Source organism: Mytilus trossulus, chromosome 6, assembly GCF_036588685.1.
Source record: "Mytilus trossulus isolate FHL-02 chromosome 6, PNRI_Mtr1.1.1.hap1, whole genome shotgun sequence".
Lineage (NCBI taxonomy): Eukaryota > Metazoa > Mollusca > Bivalvia > Mytilida > Mytilidae > Mytilus > Mytilus trossulus.
The window spans coordinates 88295209-88319138 of NC_086378.1; the positions used below are offsets into that span (position 1 = coordinate 88295209).

At 31.3% G+C, this 23930-nt stretch overlaps 1 protein-coding gene across 1 annotated transcript; it reads left to right on the forward strand.

Annotated features, from left to right (window-relative positions):
- Positions 1-6994: 6994 nt before the first annotated feature.
- LOC134722153 (retinoblastoma-binding protein 5-like) lies at positions 6995-22617 on the forward strand. Its single transcript, XM_063585717.1, has 16 exons — positions 6995-7096; positions 8118-8143; positions 11203-11375; positions 11722-11862; positions 12057-12144; positions 12955-13026; positions 14001-14110; positions 14702-14821; positions 16104-16257; positions 16677-16748; positions 17189-17306; positions 17691-17757; positions 18096-18195; positions 19912-20041; positions 21742-21866; positions 22407-22617. The coding sequence occupies exons 1-16, from the start codon at positions 7078-7080 to the stop codon at positions 22410-22412; spliced, it is 1521 nt and encodes a 506-aa protein (XP_063441787.1). The 5' UTR covers positions 6995-7077; the 3' UTR covers positions 22413-22617.
- The last annotated feature ends 1313 nt before the right edge of the window (positions 22618-23930 follow it).

A 23930-nucleotide genomic window follows, 5' to 3' on the forward strand; every position in this document is an offset into this window, starting at 1 on the left:
ACAGAAGACAAGTTTAATTTAAAGTCGGTATATGCAATACAAATACAAACATAAACTCTGAAGAGCTTTTAAAACCTACAAACAAAAATAAAACAAAACATACATAAATTAAACATACATAGATTAAACATATAAAGCATAGTTCGTTTCAGTATGTAAACATGCAGCACACAAGTTCACCCCGTATAACCCCGATACAAATGAATCCGGACGTTGACGCGTTCGAAGCGATAATCAGGACAACATTTGGGATGACAATAATTTCGAATGCCTCTCTAGAATTTATTTGAGTATATATAAATATGTCAATGAGCATGTTAGTTTGTTTATTAAATTATACAATTGTTGTAAGTTTTAGATATTGTATAAAACGTTGATAAAACTGCTAGATGCAAAACGCACAGACATGGTGCAATTTCATACGGTTTATGATATAAACAATGCTGAATATCTTTTCGTGCATACAACTTTGCGTATTAATACCTTCAGCAATACTAAATAACTATAAATTGAACTTCTACGTGCCTTCAAATGTTCCCTAGAACTAAGAATAAACACAATATCATACAAAATAAATTTTTTCTTACTGTATTGTTCGTGTCACCAAATGTGTCTCGTTCGTTGTGCGTTTTGAAATAATCACTGTACAGTTCGTTGACAAAAACCGTCACAAATCACTTTCTTGTCAAGGTTTTTTAGATGGTGTCGGCGACCTCTTTCTGTATTTTATTGTAAATGTCCATCTATTAACTTAGTCAAAGTAGGTGAACTTAAAATATCTGTCATACAAAGCCAAAATTGAAATATTTAACCATCGTACATCTGCTTGGAATGTTTCTATTGAAAATTGAGACTGTCAATGTTTTGCCAGATGAAATGAACAGTTAATAAATATATTCCAGAGGAAGTAAAGTTTCAAAAAATATATAATGATTTCCTTTTTACAATTTGAGGCTCTTCCAAATGCCGATGTTGGTCCAAATTCGCCTAGACGAAAGCAGACACACATGTAGGAGCTCGTTGAACTTAGTTTGCCGAATCCCATAGATGGCATTCCAACTGCTTTATTTTTATGCCCCACCTACGATAGTAGAGGGGCATTATGTTTTCTGGTCTGTGCGTCCGTCCGTCCATCGTACCGTTCGTTTGTCCGTCTGTCCCGCTTCAGGTCAAAGTTTTTGGTCAAGGCAGGTTTTGATGAAGCTGATGTCCAATCAATTTGGAACTTAGTACACATGTTCCTTATGATATGATCTTTCTAATTTCAAAGCCAAATTAAACTTTTTACCCCAATTTCACGGTCCACTGTACATAGAAAATTAAAGTGCGAGTTTCAGGTTAAAGTTTTTGGTCAATGTAGTTTTGGATGAAGTTGAAGTCCAATCAACTTGAAACCTTATACAAATGTTGCCTATGATATGATCTTCGTAATTTGAATGTTATAATATTTTTTGCCCACTTTCACGGTCCATTGAACATGGAAAATAGTAGTGCGAGTGGGACATCCGTGTTCTTTGGACACATTCTTGTTTTTATTATTTTTATTACATATGAAGCTTTGTAGATGCGGAGTGATGGCCCGTGAGACAACTTTCCACCAAAGTTTAAATGAAGTGGGTGTATAAAGCAACTAATATAGTCTAATGTACAACATTTAAAACAATAAGGAAAACCTATACCATACAGTCGGCCAAAAAAAAAAGCACAGATAAAAAAAAAATTGATGAAAAATTAAAACGATAAAACTAACGGTTATTAATTTATAACTTATGAATTATGTAAAAAAGAAAAAGAATGACAGATCTATATAAGCAATGTACTACAGGATCCTGACGTTAGACCAACAAGAAAAAAGTGCGGCGGGATTAAACATGTGAGCCCCCAAACCTCTCCTTAATCTAGAACACTGGTGTAACAGCACAACATGATACAAAAGTTCAGTTGCAATTGGCTACACTCAAAATGTCGGTATAAGGCACAAAAACGAAAAGCGAATTACAACTAAGGAGTAAATCATGTATCTAAAGTGTTAATCAGTATATCCTACGCTTTTAGGTAAAGACGTAATAAAAAGCATAAACTTGTGCAATGCCAAATATAAACAGTATCGAGAGGATGTACGGTATTATGAGTTCTCATAAGTGTGCATAAATCGTAATAATGTTAAGTGATGTTTTGATTTATCAGGTACAGCAAAACTTTTTATATTATGGCTCAAACAAAAAATTTGCCACAATATAGAAAGTTTTGCTGTACCTGTTTTTTTTTTAATTATGAAAGAATTTGGTGAAAGGTGACTGGGAAATATACTATTAGATATGATCACTTTGGTCTTTTTCCGATCGGCAGTAAAAACTGACAGAAGTTGGCCACCCGTTTAGTTGTGTGGGATGTAAAAGTACACAGTCACGTCCAGTCCGAATGGGAATATAAAATCCAATGTCTCGTGTAAAGAGAGTACCACGCTAACTACACTGTACAGACCCCTGCAAAAACTCCAAGAGAGGTCCATAAATATCCTGTTGAAAGGCACCATTTGTGTTCTTATAAAATATACATCATTTTATTCAGTGGCAGTCAAAACGTCTCTGACGTAATTCTGGAGGGTCTCCTTCCAGGACTTGCATGCAGTATGTGTTGCTACTTTGTGCTTGTCCTGAACATGCATGACATATTTGCAAGTCAACGTTAATCAACCAACATTCAGTTATTACGTACGCGTGTCATAAACAAATAAAAGGGTCTATATATTGTAAAGTACCAATATGAAAGAAGAAACACAGCAAATGTCTAAGGTTAGGTTGGTGATTGATGCTTTGCTCAACCCATAATTTACCAATGACGCCAAAGATAACTGGGGATTATAAATATGGTCCTTGTGGTCTTCTGTGAGATAAATCAAAATTTGAATGAAATACATATGGGTGGGTATAAACTTTAAGCTTATGAATAACCAGAATGACCTGACCAATTTAGATGTTTGCACCACAGTAGAAAGACTGTTATGATCGAGGAATTTAAGCATAACCTTTATACCTTAAAAATTAAACAAACACAAAACCATAATTGAAGAAAGCAAACCAGTTAATTCCTTCATCTTTATATCTTCACATTAAAGTAACTGTTACTATTGATTGCTATCAGTTACATGTTCCTTGCATACACCTATTCTTTAGCCTTAATGTGACTCTATGGTAATCCTAGGACCCGCCTCTGAGATTCAGGTCAAAAGGCTTAACCTATAATCCATTGATTGTTTTTGATTGCTTTCTATATCAAATAGAAGATGTGGTATTGAAACAGCTCTTCGCAAGAGACCAAACGAAACAAAAATTACCAACTATAGGTCACCGTACGGCCTTTAACAATGAACAAAGCCCACACCGCTATAAAACACACCGAAATGACAAATGTAGTACAATTCATACGAGAAAACTAACGGCCCAATTTATGCACAAAATAGTGAAAAAATTTAATATAAAACTACTTAATTACACGCTCCTGGCTTTGGACAGGTACATACAGAACATGGCGGGATTAAACATGTTAGCAAGCACCCAACCCACCACCTAACCGTACATTGACTGTTGTATGGTAAACAATTTCAAAAATGCTATAAATTAGATATTCGGACGTGTGTATCTGTATGCGTAGTCATAGTTGCATCTGTCGAGTTATTGGAATTTGTATTTTCCTACCAATTCACACTTTCGAATGTATAACATGAGGATTTTTTTACATGTAAAAATTCCTCCGAGAGTTTTCCGACAATATAACGGACATTATGGGTTGCTGTCTGCATGTTATGGGGGTAAATTATTATTTTCAAACATGCATATTGGTTATAATCATATCAAAGCATAATTTAATACATGCAAAATTCATTGACAAACGCAATAGTGTGTCAACGAAGCGTACAGTATAAAAAGGTGTAATGACAACGAAGCGTACACAACATGAAAATAAAGACAATTCAAAACGTGTATTGTTTTTGTTTCTAGATACAACATAAACAAACGATCTTTATAAGTTTGTTAATTTATACTATGAAGTTTTCAAAAATGTATGTTTTAAAAACTATGAGGTACGAGAAACATTAAGTTTTGGATGTTTAAAAATACCAAGCACGTTTTATCATTGATTCCGTCGTGCGTTTTTTTATGTTTGTATCTAAAAATGTCACATATTTGAAAAACCTTTTAGTAACTAATGAGTATTATGGCAAAGAATATATTGGAGCAAAATATCCGAAGAATAGATATTGGATTGTCTTTAAAAGTATGAATTCCTTACTGTCTGAACTCAGTGTTACACGGTGTGTTCGACTCGAACGCGTCAACGTCCGGTTTCATCTGTATCGGGGTTATACAGGGTGAAGTTCTTAAAAGATTCTTACAAGTTAAACACACACTGAAAAATTGAAAACAGCACGTTAAATAATTTCTCGCGTCCGGAGCGCTTTTCTGGATTTACCTTCATCAGCAACGCTCAAAGCCAAACATTTGAAATCCTAGGATGTATAAGCATCGAAACCGTTGGAGAGCTATATGTAAAAAAAAACTAAAATAAATAGCCAAATTCATATAAAGTCAACTTTGCCTGAGATGTTGAAACCTTAGTTTCTTAATAATTTCAAAATTTTAGAAAACATCCACGAATGAGATACACACACAAAAGCAAAAATAAAATAGTTTACACATTAAAAACACATATAGATAAGTTGAGTAACTAAATGAGCACAAAGCAGCAGAAGCACTATAGTAAAGATAATAAAAAAAAATAGATTTGCCATGCTGAAAATAAAGCATGAACAAAAATAAAAGAAATTAAATGTAGGCAAAACATTGGCATGATCTGCCAGACCAAGAATTTATCAAGTTCTCGAATTGATTTAAAGATGATTGCTTAGCTCATAGCTTAGCACCTGCATACCTTAAAGATTGTATGTCGTATGCATACAGTTGTTCTTATATGTGGTACCGTAGTTCGGCTGAATTCTGGTATCTGAAAGAGTAAGTGTATTAAATCATGGAGTTAACAGGACGATCTTTATTAATAATTTTGCAATCTTCAATAGCCAATGATCTCAATCTACTTATTTTTAAAGACGATAATTTTGATTTGAAGAGTAGATCTTCATAACTTGCTGAATAGTCTTCATAGATAAACCCTAGTGCATTCTCTTTTGCTTTTACAAACAGTTATTCTTATTACTCACAATGGGCTTTCGTATGAATTACAATAGGCATTGCTTCGTTAACAAAAAGGATTTCCTATACATGTATCTCGTGGGTCTCATTGGGGTCTAAGCATGACGCGGGATTGCCGATTTTTTGTAAGCGTGACCCGTGAAAATTATTGTGTCGTGAAAACGTGAAATGAGGTCTAGCGGGACCCGGGAAACGACAAAAAATTGAGAATTGCTTACGTACATAGTTTAAGCGGGGTACAGGATTCTAACAAAGAACCCCCCAATGAGACCCCCTATCTCCAAATAGACTTTCGTATAACTGCATCATGTATATGATTAATAGTCGTACTCGTACTGGTACTCGGAGTCGGGTAGTAAATATCTAATAACCTTTTTGTTACACCCAATACGAAACGATATTACACTGAATAAGATTTCACATTTCTCCCAAAAGGCTGTCGTGTTTCTCTCAATAGGAGTTTCATATGATTGTCATATGCTTTTGTATTACTCCCAATCAGCTTTTATTGCTATACCATTTTTTTTTGGTAAATGAATTCATATTCACTTTCGTATTACTCTCGATAGGTTCGAATTATTCTCAATTGGCTTTCGTATTACTCCAAATAGCCGCTTCATGTATAACAGACTCTCAAAGTTTTCGTATTTCTCCGAATTAGTATTCATATTACTCCCAATAGGCTTTCTTATTTCTGCCAATGCTTTTTTCATTTGTATAAATCCCTATACACTTCCGTGTTCGTATTTCTTCCACTGAATAGTCTTTTGCTTTTCACTCAATAGGCAAAAGCCTTTTGCATTTATTAAAAAAAAATCATGTTATATTTCAAATTTTAAGCCGGTTATTTGTTTTAAAAATATATTTGCCTACATCACCGAAAGCATTTCATTTTTTTTAATCATAGAATACCTCAAGGGAAATCTAATTTAACTACATATCTATGAAATTGATCCTGTGAACTAATATAATTATAATATGTGTATATAGAATAAGAATAAGAATAAGAATATTTTATTACTCCAATCAAGGGCCCTTGATGGGCAGCATAACATGTACACATAGAACAATACATCATGATTTGTAACAGAAAAACAGTTTTATATAATAAAATATTAAAAAAGTTCAGACAGGTGTTATTATCTTCATTATATAAAAATCATATATACATTTAATTCCAGGCACGATCAGAACCATAAAATTATTACAATTTTCAATAATTGTTATTACTTACATTAATTAACATTTCGTCTAACATCTAGACATTTAATAATATAGCTCCCTAAATATTTAAGTATAGACACATTTTCATTAATAAATAACCAAACAAATTTTGCCTCATTTGAAAGATGTATAAAATTAGGACAAATACAGTTTATCTCCTTGAAAAATATCTCCCTATCATTTGTGTATGCTGGACAACTAGTAATAAAATGTTGTTCATCTTCAACCAGATTTAGAGTACATTTCTTACAAAGCCTTTGATCTCTTTCTATAAATAATGTTTTATACCGGTCTCTTTCTATTTTGAGATCATGACAAAAACAAAACCAGCATATCCTTAATTGGAAATAAAATATGTTCTATATATAAATCATGTTTTAGTCCCACCCTTTAAGGCATTTAGAGTTTTAACATAGAAGCTAGGGCTATATATATCCTTGGAAAAGACAAAGACAGTGCCATTCCACAACAAATGGAAGTTTTTAACGACCTTGACTGGCTATACAGCCTTTGCACGGTCGGTACTTATACTCCAATTAACCAGATATCGATTTTATACTCTATTTTTCTACCACGGAATTTATCCTTTACCGTCTTTGATCCCACAACAATTAATTTTCATAACTTCCGGAAAGCGGTCAAAATGAATTTAGAACTTTTAGGTTTGTAAAATTATGAATTAAATGACAATCTACACAACTGTTTGGTAAGCAGGCATATAAAATACAAATAGGTACACTGTGTTTTTGAAAACTACATTGCAATAGGAGTTTAACGCTGATGGTACAGCTTTTCGGATTCTGTCATTGTAAAAAATGTTTTGTTTACATCTCGAATATAATAGGGCTCTTCACGGTTAGTTCGGCCATATTGGATAGGGGGCAAAAATACGGGAAAACATCATAGAAACAGAGCAGTTGCTTGGAAACACACATAGGATTTCCCATACTTTCATACTATTTCCACCTCTTTCTAAGAAATCTGCCCCCTATCCAACATGGCCGAACTAACCGTGAAGAGCCCTATTTTTACTGATCAAGTTAAAAAGCATAAAGATATATCAGGACCGGATCCAGCCATTTCAAAAGAGTGGTTCCCAATCCAGAATAAAAGGGGAGGGTTCGAACCCCAGCACCTTCTGCATTTGTTCTGGATCTGACACTGTATGTATGTATGTACAGACATGTAGATCCGAAACCGTAGATCCCACTGTTTACTGAGACCCCTCGAGATCTGTGAGGCTACAGTGAAATCCGTATACACTTCCAATGGGTATTAATGTAGAGTAGCCACTATCATATTTACAATGTTTAATATGTACATATATGATGTAAAATGACAATTCCCACCCCAACACCAGGAAGAATTAGGAAAATGGACAGAATCTGTCATTATGGTGGAGAAAGCCGAAGTACGCGGGATAAGACAAAGCAAAGTGATTTCTGAAAATTGATCTCTAGGTCAAAGTTGGAAGCAACTTTGACCAACTGAGACCCCCATACAATTAATGTAGTATCCGTTCTACATTTGTAGTTTAAACTCAGGTCTGAGTTCCAGAGATGTGTATATCAAAATTTCCTGTTTCATGAAAAATAAAATCCTTTTTAGTCTATAAAACCAAAATTACAAAATGACAAAATGCATTGCATTCCTTGAATGAATTTTTGTTTCTTTTAATTACAGAATCTTTTGGACAGAACTATCCAGAGGTGAGTTAATCTGTTCAAATATGAAATTGGGTAAATGATGTTTAAAAGCAGACATATTTTCTCCAAAGTTATATTGAAGTATTAAATTAAATTGTTATGCCCACATGTACAAGTGAGTGAAGGCAACAGGGAAATTAACCTTGACCTTCCCATTTTCATTTCTGTACTTTAACTTTAGTCATTTGTCAGTTTGCCTCATGCAAATTTTCTGAAATTAAATGGAATATGCTCAAAATAAAAATTAACCCTTTTTAAAGAGTTATGCCTCTTTATAAAATTGCAAATGTTTTCATATGTAAGTAAGTAAGTAAGTAAATTATTTATTATAGTGACATGTGTAAATTATGTACAGATTATAAACATATAATATACAATGATATATGATCAATAGCAATACACCCGGCCCAATGGACCTATAAGTCACCTCAAATAAAGTAAAACAATTATATCACGTTCTAATCGTTCGTTGACGTAAGTAAATTTCAAAAATATATAGACATAAAAATATTTGTAAACAAAAATTTAAGCTTTAAATATGTAAAAAAATTAAGTGTTATATAACAACTGACGTCTGATATGAAATGCATGAACTATATATTTTGCTAATTTTCTTATGTGGAAAGACATTAAAAAGTTCAATTTGTCAGCATGATTCAAATCTGTGAAATTTTCCTCAATTAAAAGTTTACCAAAAAAGTTAACTCGACATTCAATATACAATGGACAATCAAACATAAAATGGAACTCAGTTTCAGTTTCTTGATTTTTACAAAATATACACAGTCTTTCTTCTACACTTTCGTTTGAGTATCTACCAGTTTCCACTCTTAATGGTAAAATTCCACTTCTAAATTGCGCTAAATGTGACCGCTCAATTTTACTCAAGTTCAAATTCACATAATTTTCAGTTTCAAAGACTGTTTTAAAGTTCCTATATGTTCGTAATTTTGAAACGTCTTGGACGGAATTCCTCCATATATCTGAATACAGACGAACAATGTTAGTTTCAACCAAAGATAAATCGACCTCTGATTTCAGTTCGTAAAAATGTCCTAGTTCAAGCTGGTCTAGTATATCCTTTACTTCACTACACCAGTTACTTTTACAACGATCATAGTCAATATTGAATGCTAATTTGGTGATGCGGTTGTTGTCAAATCGAATGAGTCTATTCCAGTATCTCACCATATTGATCCAACGCCGATACTGACTCAGGATCCAGCCGATATCTCCGTGTATAGCAAGGATAGGTGCAAATCTGTGTACTCCTAAATAGTAACGAATAGCCCTGTTCTGAATATTGTCTATTGACTGATATTTTCGGTATCCCCATACACCAGAGTCAGACGAATAATCAAGTATATGAACAATACATGAGTTGAATAATTTTTCATATGATTTATATCCAAAGTCCTTAATATTATGAATTTTAGCAATTATATTCCCAAGTGCTCGTCCGCCACTTTTCGCAAGAAGATCCACATTTGGCAAAAAACTGCCGTTGTAGCTAAATGTTATACCTAAGTATTTGTACTCGTTAACTAATTCCAACTGGTTCCTGCCCACGGTGAAATTAAACTCAGTTTGTTTCGATTTCCCTTTCCTAAAATGAATACATATGTGTATAATAACTAACAAACGCATACATAATGCTAAAATGTAAGTTAACAAAATTGGCACTGCCAATTTGGCAGTCAAAATTCAAATTTAAGCAGTGAGTCACTTATCGTTCTAGAATTATGCCTCTTTTTAACTTTTTAAAATAGCAAAGCTTGAGCTGTGGCATTCCTGACCTCAGACACATTCTTCTTTTATTATTGTAAATTTAACTAAAAAAGGAGATTTAGAGCATGTTATCAGATCACACAAGAAAGATTATTATTTGTCAAGTACAAATGTAGTTCATTGAAATGTGTAGTTTTAATAAAAGATATACCGGTATACATTTGTATGTCTGTATTTTAAAAATCTGAAATGATAAAAATTATTTAAAATTAAAAGTTGTGCAGTTTTACAGCTATGACCAAAAATGATGACATTACCAGAACTATAGTTATTACAAAATCATTTTACTTGGTAAAAAAACAACTTTGTAAATGTTTGTGTTAAAGTACATTGTACATTTTTTGTATTTGTTGTACATATACGTGTACATAGATTTTGGTTCACTGTCGATTATTATCAAGCTGTTTTCAGATTTGCAAAGATTGAGCCTATGCAAGATCAAGGTTGATAATTCACATCAGTGTTTTAAATAATATTAAAACAGTATCATGAGTATGTCTCATATATATTTACATGGTTTATGTACATGATGTACAAAATGTATTTGCTTGTTATTCCCTGCTCATGTTTTTCAACACATACTTTAAATATACAATGTACATGTATATACATTATATACATTTTATACTGTAAAATCTTTGTGATATTTACAAAATCTGAAACACTTTTCAGCTCTAAGAATAGAACATCTGCATGAACATGAACCTATCCATCATTTTAAATCAAAATTTAGATGATTTTGTAGCATAGGCGGAACCAGGGGGCCCACCTTTTGTGGGGAAAATTTAGTTGATTATATGGGGAATCACTGAAGCGTGACTGGAGTGGGGCCCACCTTAGGTCAGTCAGCAGGCCCCCTTACAAAAAGTTCTGGATCCGCCACTGTGTAGGACTTTATATTTTTAAGAAAAGTATGGATTCTCCTTGTTTTATGTACAAAAATGATGTACAAGCTTACACTATCAGAATAACAAACATAATTGAGATATCTTTCTTTTTACAAATTCTTGACAGGAATCTCAGTATTATTGGATGAATACATTAACTACATGTAGACCATAAACAACAAAATTATTTTTTAATACAAAGAAACATCATCACTTGATCATATATATTTTTATTGGCTATATTTTTAGTGACAGGCCTTTAAATAGAACCTTTTTAGACATAGCATTTTTCCTTGTTTTCGTTTTTGATTTTGATTAATAACATGTATATATTCAGTATATTTGTTTACATTTATTGTGTACATGTCATTGTTTTTTTCCCCACAGGAATTTGATGGAGCATTAGATTGTGTTAGTATAGCTATAACATGTGCATTCAATAGACATGGGACATTATTAGCAGTCGGTTGTAATGATGGACGTATTGTTGTGTGGGATTTCCTTACAAGAGGGATTGCTAAAATCATCAGTGCTCATGTACATCCAGTGTGTACTTTGTGGTATGTATCAAATATTTTTTATCAACTACTGCACCTAGTTAATTGTCGTTCTGAAATTAAAAACCTTTTGGTTGTAGATTTTGTATATATATTATATAAGTCTAAAAAAAACAGCACTTTTGGACGATGGTTATATACCAAAAAGATGTTATAAAATCGAGATGACAAATTTTTCAGCTTAACAAATAACCTTTAACAGTGTCTATAATTTTATCAAAATAGCATTGATATATACAGTTTTTTTATAGTTTTTTTTCAATTAACACCAGTTATTGAAATATTACTATCATGCTTTGAATATGCACATGATATTTGAATACATTTTTAACAAATATTAATTTTTCAGTTGGAGCAGAGATGGACATAAATTACTGAGTGCAGCGACAGATAATACAGTATCAGTATGGGATGTAGTGGAGGGGGAGTGTGATAAAACATACAGATTTCCCTCCCCTATCCTTAAAGTACAATTCCATCCTAGATACAGGTAACTAGATAACAAATCATACATGCTAAGAGACATCTTATAAAAAAAGTGGTTTCAAATTTTCTATCAGTGCTTTTTCCATCTTTGTGTGTTAGAAATAATTTGAAGATGAATATTGATATGTTAGGATTTTTTTAAGCCACATTACATTTTGAGTTTACTGTAGCTCAAAAGTGAGTTAACTTTTTTTGTAGAACACAGTTTTTAGTATGTCCAATGAAACATCCTGCAGTTAAAATGGAGATTGATGGAAAACACTCAGTTATTCCCCTTGATGATGATGTAAGTACTAAGTTATTCCCCCTTGACTATGCTATTAGTATATAGTTATTCGTCTTACAGCACATTTCAGTCAGTATGTAGCTAATGGTAATATCTTTGGTTAGCTTGCTTGTTAGCTGAACCGTGAAGTCACTGCAAGGTAAGGTAAATTTCCCTCCTTTAATAGTAGACTTGCCCAACTGATAAAAAATGTATCTCTCTGTAGGACTAAGCTACTATTAAAGGAGGGTAGTTTACCTTACCTAACAATAACTTCACGGTTCAGCTAACAAGCAAGCTAACCAAGATATTACCATTAGCTACATACTGACTGAAATGTGCTGTAATGACGATGTATATTTACAACTTTTTGTTATGAATGATTGATCATTTTGATTTTTAGAGTTATTTCCCTTTTAAAATGCAACAGTGAAAAATTGATTCAAACAAAATCAGAAAGTTGGTATAAACAATGAAAATAATGCAATGAATCACTTATTATTCTTTATTTCAAATGAAAAAAATCCTTCAACATATATTGACAATCTGTCTCTTTTGCTGATTTAGGTAAAGAACTAGACCAATTGTGTTTCGCTATTTTACAATCTAAGTATACAGTTTATGTCATGCATATTACAGTTAAAACAAAATTAACAATAAATCCAATTGGTAGGTTTATTTACATGCAGAGTTTGTCAAAACTACAAATTAGATATCCAAAGGAAAAAAAAACCTTCTATCAGTCCATTAATATCAGTGTCAACAAAAACTAAAAAATGCATAGAAGTCAAATTTTCAGTCTTTTATTGTCTTTTTTTTCTTCCTTTGTAGTCAGATTTAAACATCGTTGCATCATATGACAGACGAGGGACAAACATTTATACAGGAAATGCTAAAGGAAGGGTGAGTCTGTCTGTAAAAATGAAACACAAATAATTCAAAAGATTGGATGAGTTATTCCTTACTCAGACAATCTGCTGAGTAAGATAGTGTTTATGTCCCTTTTTGTGCAATTTTTGATTTCTTATTCCATTCTGCACATTTAACGGTTTAGAAGAAATATTTAACACTAATAAAAAAAAATCAAGTTAGAAATCTGAGACAATATTTTGTAAATTAATTTCTCTACCATGAAAAATTCTTGTGTTAGGTCAAATTAAGGTATCATTTCAGTGTTAAAAACTATGGCAAAGTATAGAATCAAATATGTGTAAAATGTTTTATATCATTCTAACATGCCTTATCAAGTGCAAATTTACAAATTTTACAAAAATATACAAACTAGACGATGTTTTCAAAGTTTGTTGATGAATTCATAAGTGTAGACATGGAAAGAAGTCTGACTATAAAATATTTAAATTATAAATTTCATATAAAAAAAAAGATGTGGTATGATTGCCAATGAGACAACTATCCACAAAAGACCAAAATGACACAGACATTAACAACTATAGGTCACCGTACTTTCTATCTTTTAAGCAATAACATGGTCAGGTATGGCACTAAATCCTCAAGTGGTATATCAGTCTCTAGGTTCATTTTAGCAATTTTGATATAACATAAGGAAACAAAATAAATATTCCATAACATTTAAGGATTCTTTAGAGAAATATTGAGATTGGCTTAATACATTTAGTTCAGATTATAAGGTTTCATGAGCTAGAATAATATTATTATACACTGACAGAGAGGAAATATATATATGGCATGAATGGTAAAAAAACACTGTTATTTTATTCTTAGTTATTTACACATGTATTGAAGTTATCTAATTGATGAATATTATGCTGTTTTATTTGTAGTTGTTGCTGTTCCATAAGTAATTTCAAGAGTATTGTAAAATAGATATATTGATTTTATTGTTTATATTTTTTCAGATCCTTGTATTTTCTGAATCAGATTTAAAGTTACTAGCATCATTCAGGGTAACCACAGGAACATTAAATACAACAGCAATTAAATCTATAGAATTTGCAAGGAGGGGGAGGTAAGAATGTTTGGATGTTTGGATGTAGCTACAGAAATTAAAAATTACCATGTTTTCAATATCTTAATGTGAAAGCTAGATACAAAATGACAAGGCACATATGTGTATAAACTCATAGAAGCAAAATGTTGATTTTCTGTAATTTTAACATTTCACATAAAGAACAAACTGTGAATAAAAGGCTTCAAAATTTTTTTCAGACTGAAAAAAAAGAAAAATAGAACATCATTAATTTTATTCCACAAAAGTTAAAATGTTTATTCAGAAGTGATATGGTATTAGTATCTGCATTCTTGATGTATTATTTATTTATTAATTGATATTTGTATGCCCCACCTTCCATATTGAAGTGGTAGACATTACCTTTTCCAGTCTGTATATATCCATCTGTTTGTCTGTCTGGTTTGAGATAGTTTAAAGTGAAATTATAGTCACATCAACATATGAGAGTTATAATGTACTTACTGAAAAGCTCAAAATAGATGACAAATTTTAAAGGGTTTGGTTCTTATTTAATGTTTCAATGAACATAAACCTGTGATAATCCGCAGTAGAAAGAACAGCGTCCTGATGATGCATTTTCTTTTTTAGCTGTTTCCTGGTAAATTCAGCCGACAGAATAATCCGTGTATATGAATGTGGTGAAGTATTGGCTTGTGGTAAAGATGGGGAACCAGAACCTGTACAGAAACTACAAGATCTCGTTAACAAGTAACTTATTATTATGGAGTATATATTCAGAACTTGAAGTAAAATATCCTATTTATCATTATTGTGCATTAGCTTTTCATTTGAATTTAAAACACTATCATATCTTCTTTCTTTTAGGACATATGCAAAAATATACGAATAAAAAATAAGTTTCTTAATACACCATCAAAGATTTTTTTTAAAAAGACCGACAACCAAAACAGAACAAGTTACATGCTAGATGTATGTACACATAATATAAAAGGACAGACAACTCTGCATTGAAATCATAATGACATAGAAGTTAATGACTTTTAGTCCCTATACAGCCTTGTTAGTCCCTATACAGCCTTGTTAGTCCCTATACAGCCTTGTTTGTCCCTATACAGCCTTGTTAGTCCCTATACAGCCTTGTTTGTCCCTATACAGCCTTGTTAGTCCCTATACAGCCTTGTTTGTCCCTATACAGCCTTGTTAGTCCCTATACAGCCTTGTTAGTCCCTATACAGCCTTGTTAGTCCCTATACAGCCTTGTTAGTCCCTATACAGCCTTGTTAGTCCCTATACAGCCTTCAAATGGGAACAAAAGATGGTTCAGTTTAAAATCAATCTTAGATAATGATTGGTTGTTTTTTTTCGTTGAAAGACCATAGCTAATTTTTTGGATGCTATTTTCAAGGCAATGTAAAGGATGTTATCATGTTCTCATTCTAGTGGACTGAGAAAAAACACATCTCAGTCAGGAGGCTTGAATTGAAAAATTATCACACAAAAAGATCAAAGCAAGAAAGTATAGATATATCCTAAAATAATTACACAACTGAAAACTCATGTTCAGAAATATGATAACCTCTTATGTGAACAATGACATCAGATACTGCAGATAATACTGAAATCAACATTAAAATACTGTAAATTCAGAAATTATTGCGAGATTTTTATTATTGCAAATAATGCGACTGAGTTGTAAACGCAATAATTCAAACTCGCATTTTGTAATTTTTTAACTGAATTAAGCCTGACTTTTCTCAAAATCGTAAAAATTAAAATCGCATTCAAGTGTAAAATGACAAAATCGCAATAATAAATGAACGCAATAATTTCTGAATTTACAGTAATCCACTAACAATGAAGCTAGCTAAGTTATCTATAATCATTGGTTGAATACTGCTACACGACAATACAGTTTTTTCTATATCTTTATATTCACTTTGCAGTGTGTGACCAATATTTGAAATACATGTATAATAATAATCCTTTTTTGTAATAATTGTCAAATTAATGTTTTTATTTCAATCTACAGAACATTATGGAAGAAATGTTGTTTTTCTGGAGATGGAGAGTACATTGTAGCAGGATCAGCCAGACAACATTCTCTGTATATGTGGGAAAAAAGTGTGGGAAACTTAGTCAAGATATTACATGGAACGAAGGGAGAATTGTTACTGGATGTTGTGGTTTGTATCATCATTTTACTTTTAAATGAAACAAGAATATTGTGTATTTCTAAAAAACTAAATTGATTTATACACTATTTAAATTAAAACTGATTTACTGCACTGTATCAGTCTAAAAATGGATTGTAGGACAAACATGACCATTAAAGACTAACACTCATTAACTCGTGTACTGAATTATTAGTTTATTATTATCTGTTCAGTTCTTCTCCTGAAATAAAGATAACTAGTGTAAAATAGCAAATAAATAATATTCTAAATTGTAAAAGGTTTTTCCATCTTTATGGTGACACATCTTCCGCCATCTGTGTGCAGAACTAAAGATAAGTTGAAAGGTATACTGAAATTGTTGCTTTGAGGAATATCATTTTATAAAATTACAGTGTTTGCTTAATTAATAATCCTATATTTAATTTCAGTGGCATCCTGTAAGACCTATCATAGCCTCCATATCTAGTGGTCTTGTATCTATATGGGCTCAGAATCAAGTGGTAAATATACATTGTAAATATTAGTTAGGTGGAATGCAAAAATTTACCACAATATTATTGTTCATGAAATATAATGCCATATAAAACTACAAATCAACTTACAAGAAAAAAACAAACATATTTTTTTATATAATTGTCAAGTTTTTTATTTTGGGTTTATATCCTTTCTTTTTAGAATTCTTATCTTTGTTTATATGATCCACTTTATAGAAATATGATCACAAGTAGATTATGCTGTATTGTCATAAATAGGACAATTAGTTGGGTTTACATATACCAGTGTCCTAGGACTCTGAAGATTTGTAATAAAATGAAAGACAGAAAATTTTCAATAAATGGCAATTTGTTAAATCTTTTCAAAATGTAGATACCATATTAACATGTTTTGTATGAAAACTGGAGTGCATTTACAACAGATACTCTATAAATATGTATTATAGGAAAATTGGAGTGCATTTGCACCAGATTTTAAAGAATTAGATGAAAATGTAGAATATGAAGAAAGAGAATCAGAATTTGATATTGAAGATGAAGACAAAGAAAAAGAAGAAACAAAAGGTAGTGTAGAATCATTCAGTGTACTAACATACACCAGAAGGAATTTAAATGAGTGAAACAAGTAGAGAGAAGAACATGTAAAGTTGACATTTGAGGACTTTTTTCATTTTCACAACAATATTTTCTTACATTATATTTTATAAAGATTACGCTGATGTTAAAAAACAATGTTATACTGCTTTGCAATACCTAACCGACATGTTTTAATATGCCAATTCTATTTTATTACATTTAGGAAATGTGTTGAGGAAATTTCATCCTGAAAAAAGAGCTGCTTTTGCACTTTTGTCCATTTCAATTTTCTAATTGATAATTCTTAAGATTATTTAAATTATGAGTAAAAATAAATACATAAAAACAATTGATAATTTTTATTTATTTTAGGTCCCTATGATGAGGATATAGAGGTTGATGTAACAGCTATAGAACCTATACAGGCTTTTGTCAGCAGGTAGGAATTAAGATATACCTGTCTTTGAAGCTTTGTGGCTTCCATCAGCAGTTTTACCGTCACACATCAAGTTTACCTAGTGAAAATATCAGATCATTTAATTTTAGTCGTGATGTCAGTAAAAATTTTCATTCAACAAAAGTTCTACAAAATTATGTTTTCTTCTTTTGGTGCCTAAACTTGGTGGTGTCATAGGCATGTTTCAATATCACACAAGGAAACCTTCTGGCTTCTTGTTTGCCTGAAAATGTAATAAATTTGAGGAAAAAGGGATTTTCGGATGTAAAATGTTGTTTTTTTTAGTTGGACTGTAATAATAAGTGTTGATTTTATTACAGTGATGAAGACGATGAGGATGATGATGCCTTGTTATATTTACAAGTAACACCAGAGATAGATGAACCAGAGGAAGGTTGGCCATCTACCACAGATAATAATGTAGGTAAAATAACTATTAATACCAAAGCCATTTAGTTTTCACCTTCAACATTGCTTTATTTTGTGATAACAAATTGTTGTTCTATTAAACAAACTAAATCAATAATTCTGTGTTAGATATAGTGATTGTTTGGGTTTAGTGGTAGTACTTCGCTTTTATTCTTAATATGACCAAATTTTGGCTCAGACTCACAGAACAAAATAACTCTCATTAAAGAAGCATTTGAAGAGTCCAAAATTTTATCTAAAACATATAAAGACAATTGGTTGGGAAGCATTTATTCATTATTTTTAAAAATATCTTAATTTAACCCCAGAATATTTGTTAAATCACAAATCTCATATAAAGTCAATTATCATTAAAAAACTCCAAATTAAATATGATGAAATTTGGCTTAACCAACTAAATAATGACAAACCTGGCATGGTGCAAGGAAATAAATTAAGGACCTGTAGACTTTTTAAAAATAATATAGGCCTTGAAAAATATTTATTGCTAAATAATTGTAAAACATTAAATGAGTTAACCAAATTTAGAATTAGTGCCCATGAACATGAAATAGAAAAGGGAAGACATAAAGGAATACCCCAGATAAAAGATTTTGTAAATTATGTAATATTAATGACATTGTTTAGGATGAAATTCATTTTCTTCTTCAATTTCCATCACTTAAAACTGAAAGATCCAGTTTCATTTTAGATTTATCCTCTAAATTTACTAATTTTAAAACTTTAAATGACCAATCTAAATTTCTATGGTTGATGTCAAATGAAGATCCATTTGTTAATAACATAACGATTAAATTAATAGTTTAATTATAAAGACTAGAAGAGTAAAATTTAGTATTAACGCATGAGTAGTCCACAGCTCTTCTTTTAATTATAAAACGGTATTGATTGTGTTCACTCGCTCATTATCTTTGAGAATATATACTGTGTTTGTTGTCTCCCTTCTCTTATATAATATAGTTTTAGTTTTATTGTCATGTATTGTAATTCCAATGAAAAAAATCACCATAATTATTTGTTCACTTTAATTTAAACTGTAATTGTACTGCTCCACGGGGTGTCTTGATTGACAAATAAAAATTGTTGTTGTTGTTGTTGTTGTAGAAAGACGTGTGTATATTTCAAACTTGAGATGTTATGCATACAAAGCGTAATAATCATATGACGTTACAATACGTTACGTTAACAATAAGAGCTGAATAAGTTATTGTCTCTGTATTGTGGCTAATTTGTTTTGGTGATCATGAGATTGAACCTGTAAAACACTAAACAGATAATAAAACATTTTAAAATACCTGCCCAAAGGTGTCTTAGGGGCTGTTTGGTCTAATATTTCATCTACAGGAATCAATAGCCTGTCAAAGCTGAGGTTTGTGTGAAACCCTATTAATGGCAAGGTGTGTATGACTATTAGGTTACCATTTATCCTGCCAGAAGTCTGTGTTGGTCCAACTTCTCTGTCTACCAATAAAACTGATGTCACAATAATGTCAATGTTTAAACCCCACTTAAGTTTATATCCAAGTAACTTAAGTGTGGTTAAAAAATGGAACAGACGAACACAAAACTTAACGATGTATAGAAAGTTTCAAGAAACAAGTCACTATTTATCATTATTGTTTCATGTTAGATTTGTTGGGAACACCACGTTTTGTATACTTTAGAATTATTTTAATGCAAATGTACAATTCATTTTATTTCCAACAGGCACCTGAAGATCAAAGTCAGAATGAGAAAAAAAGAGGCCATAGTCAATCAAGTAATGCTCCATCACCGAAAAAGAAAAGAACCAAAAGTCAGGAGATATCTATAAATCTACCTAATGCTCCTTCAGAAGGTAAGCTTTATTCCAATACTGAGGGGGGTTGGAGGGGTCCCGATCCTGAAATCCTGGGCTTAAAAACATGAAATCCCAAGATCCTGAATTTTAAGAAATGTAAATCCTGACCTTCCAAAAGTCGAAAAAAGAACCCGAGCTTAAAGAACCTGATCCCGACATTATGAGAAAAGTTCCCCCCCACTCAATACTGATCTGTCATATCTAAGACAAAATTATTTGATTTATGTTTCAAGTTAATTAATTAAAGTAATCAGACAATTTTCATTTAATATTGAAGATTTTGTAAATATATTTTTTTCCTGTCAGATTTAACAAAGAACATCAATATGTCATACTTTGTATTCATTATTATTGGTTGGATTCAAATTTTCATGGATTTTGTGGGTACAGGTAAACCACGAAATAAAATGTTAAAAAAAATGTTATAAAAAATATAACAGATCTGATTTGTCTACATTATAAGGCATTTTTATTGTTAGAAAAATCCTCTGTAATACATGTAATATAACTGATCATGACTGCTGTATATTACCTCTGATTATTAAATAATTTTTTTTAAGGTATAGACAATCTCATAAAATCTACAGATCGTGAGCATCTGAAAAATAGTGAGAATTGATGTTTCTCTAGTTGAGATGTCTAAGATGATAATAAGGCTTACTAAAAACAAACTCAGCAATATCTTTACCCAACACTAGAATGTTAAAATACATAAGTCATTTGGGCATGATTCATAGGTTTTAATACATAAGTCATGAGGGCATGATTCATAGGTTTAAATACATAAGTCATTTGGGCATGATTCATAGGTTTAAATACATAAGTTATTTGGGCATGATTCATAGGTTTAAATACATAAGTCATTTGGGCATGATTCATAGGTTTAAATACATAAGTCATTAATACATAAGTCATGAGGGCATGATTCATAGGTTTTAATATATAAGTCATGAGGGCATGATTCATAGGTTTTAATACATAAGTCATTAGAGCATGATTCACAGGTTTTAATACATAAGTCATTAGGGCATGATTCATAGGTTTAAATACATTAGTCATGAGGGCATGATTCATAGGTTTAAATACATTAGTCATGAGGACATGATTCATAGGTTTAAATACATTAGTCATAAGGGCATGATTCATAGGTTTTAATACATAAGTCTTGTGGTCATGATTCAAAGTTTAAATACATTAGTCATGAGGGCATGATTCATAGGTTTTAATACATAAGTCATTAGGGCATGATTCATAGGTTTAAATACATAAGTCATGAGGACATGATTCATAGGTTTTAATACATAAGTCATGAGGGCATGATTCATAGGTTTAAATACATTAGTCATGAGGGCATGATTCATAGGTTTAAATACATTAGTCATGAGGGCATGATTCATAGGTTTAAATACATTAGTCATGAGGACATGATTCATAGGTTTAAATACATTAGTCATGAGGGCATGATTCATAGGTTTAAATACATTAGTCATGAGGACATGATTCATAGGTTTAAATACATTAGTCATGAGGGCATGATTCATAGGTTTAAATACATTAGTCATGAGGACATGATTCATAGGTTTAAATACATTAGTCATGAGGGCATGATTCATAGGTTTTAATACATAAGTCATTAGGGCATGATTCATAGGTTTGGTTGTCAGTTGTAATGTCCTGATTTCTTTATTAATTTTCAGAAATTCATCCATTGCTAAATGTTAAGAAACCAACAGACAAAAACCAGCAGAAGAAAGTGAGTCGAACAAACAAAGGAAAACCATCAAAGTCTGAGAAATCAAAACACAAATACAGATCAGATGAGGTAAATTTACATAAGTTATTTATTTATACACCTGACTATATCATGCTGGGGCTACTGACTTATTCTACAAAGGACACATGGACTACAATGAAATATTATATATTAAATTCAGGGTTTTCATTAGTAATTTTTCATGTTGAGTCCTGAGACTCATCAATATTTGAAATCATTATTCTCCTAGAACATTGCTTAGTAAAGGTTTTGTATGTATTCTTCAACTACATAGTACCGAAAGCTATGATACTGAAAATGTATTCATTTACCTCTGTCAATGAATCAATAACAAATGGTATACATTGATATTGTCTTTTTGTTTTGAGAAATTTCTGAGGTTATGTTTGTCTATAGATATATAAGGGAAGATGTGGTATGAGCACCAATGAGACAACTCGCCATCCAAGTCACAATTTGAAAAAGTAAACTGTATTAGACATATACGCTTTTGAAGTATCAATTTTGATGTCATAGAATTCAATTGACATTTCCTGTAACTTTGACACATTTACACAATTCATAATATTGAATGTTTTTTTTTTCCAGATATGAATGGTCAGTGCTTTTAATGCGATGTTGGGAAAGTTCTTTGACATTTGACAGAATGTTAGTCAGTGATGCAGTTCCAAGACAAAACCTGTATGAGCTAGATATGCTCAGATATTAATTAAAACTAAGCAATGCTTATGGGCATGGATAACAACTAGATCGTCCCCATATTTATTATGTAAATAAATAGAATGAAAAACTGTGACAATGACTTTATTATTGTGGTTTTTAAAAGAGCTTAATTATGCAAGGATAAGATGTTGTATGATCAATTCGACAGCCTAATCTTAAACAAAAAATGTAGACTTTACTATACTGCCTTCAACTATGACAAGCAGCCAATTAGCCAATAACAACCAATAAGTGGTTATCAGTGACTGCATTTTAGTAGTTTGCTACATCCAGTCTGTGTTTTTGTTAGATGTAAGATGTTTTTTTGCTCTTTGTCCATCTTATGATTTATTTTATTGTCTACTGATTTTTTGTTTGTTTTATACCACATCTCCCAAATTTTTAAAACATTTGACAAAAAAATAGTGTATTGACAAATCAACCACCAGGAAAACACATACACATATATATTAACTGTGGCCAATATTACTTAATATGTATGCAATAACCCTTTTGTAGTATCAAACACATTTTTATACGCCCGTCAAAATTTTGACGGGACGTATTATGGTAAACACATTTCCGGTGTCCATCCGTCTGTCCGGCGTAAACATGTCGCACAGTAACTTGAGAACGACTTATCCAAATTTCATGAAACTTAATATAGTTGTTTCTTATGATGGTCAAATGATCTGTATACTTTTTGGTGAAAATTAGATTTAAACTTTTTGATTTACGGCACTTTGTAACTAAAACAGGGGTGTGGTTTTTTTCACATGTCACACTGTATCTCAAAAACGATTCTTGATTATGGCTTAAAACTTTAAACACTTCTTATTTATATTAATCTTAATATCTGTATACTTTTAAGTGATGATTCAAAATTTCATTTTTGAGTTATTGAGTATTTTTTTAAAAAGGGGGATTTTTTTTTTACATGTCCCGCATATCTCAAAATCGATTTATGATTATTGCTACAAAGTTTACACATGCCTTTTTTATATTAATCTCAAGATCTGTATACTTTTTGATGATGATTCCAAATTTCATTTTTGAGTGATTGAGTATTTTGTAAAAAAGGGGGAGGGTTTTTTTTACATGTTGTGCCATATCTCTTTTACAATTTATGATTATTGCTTACAACTTTACACACTTCTTTGTTATATTGATCTAAAGATCTGTATACTTTTTGGTCATGATTCAAAATTTTATTTTTAAGTTATTGAGTATTTTGTTAAACAGGGGAGGTTTTTTTTACATGTCGCGCCGTATCTCTTTTACAATTTATGATTATTGCTTACAACTTTACACACTTCTTTGTTATATTAATCTAAAGATCTGTATACTTTTTGGTTTTGATTCAAAATTTTATTTTATTGATATTTAGTTTTTTGTAAAAAAAAAACAGAG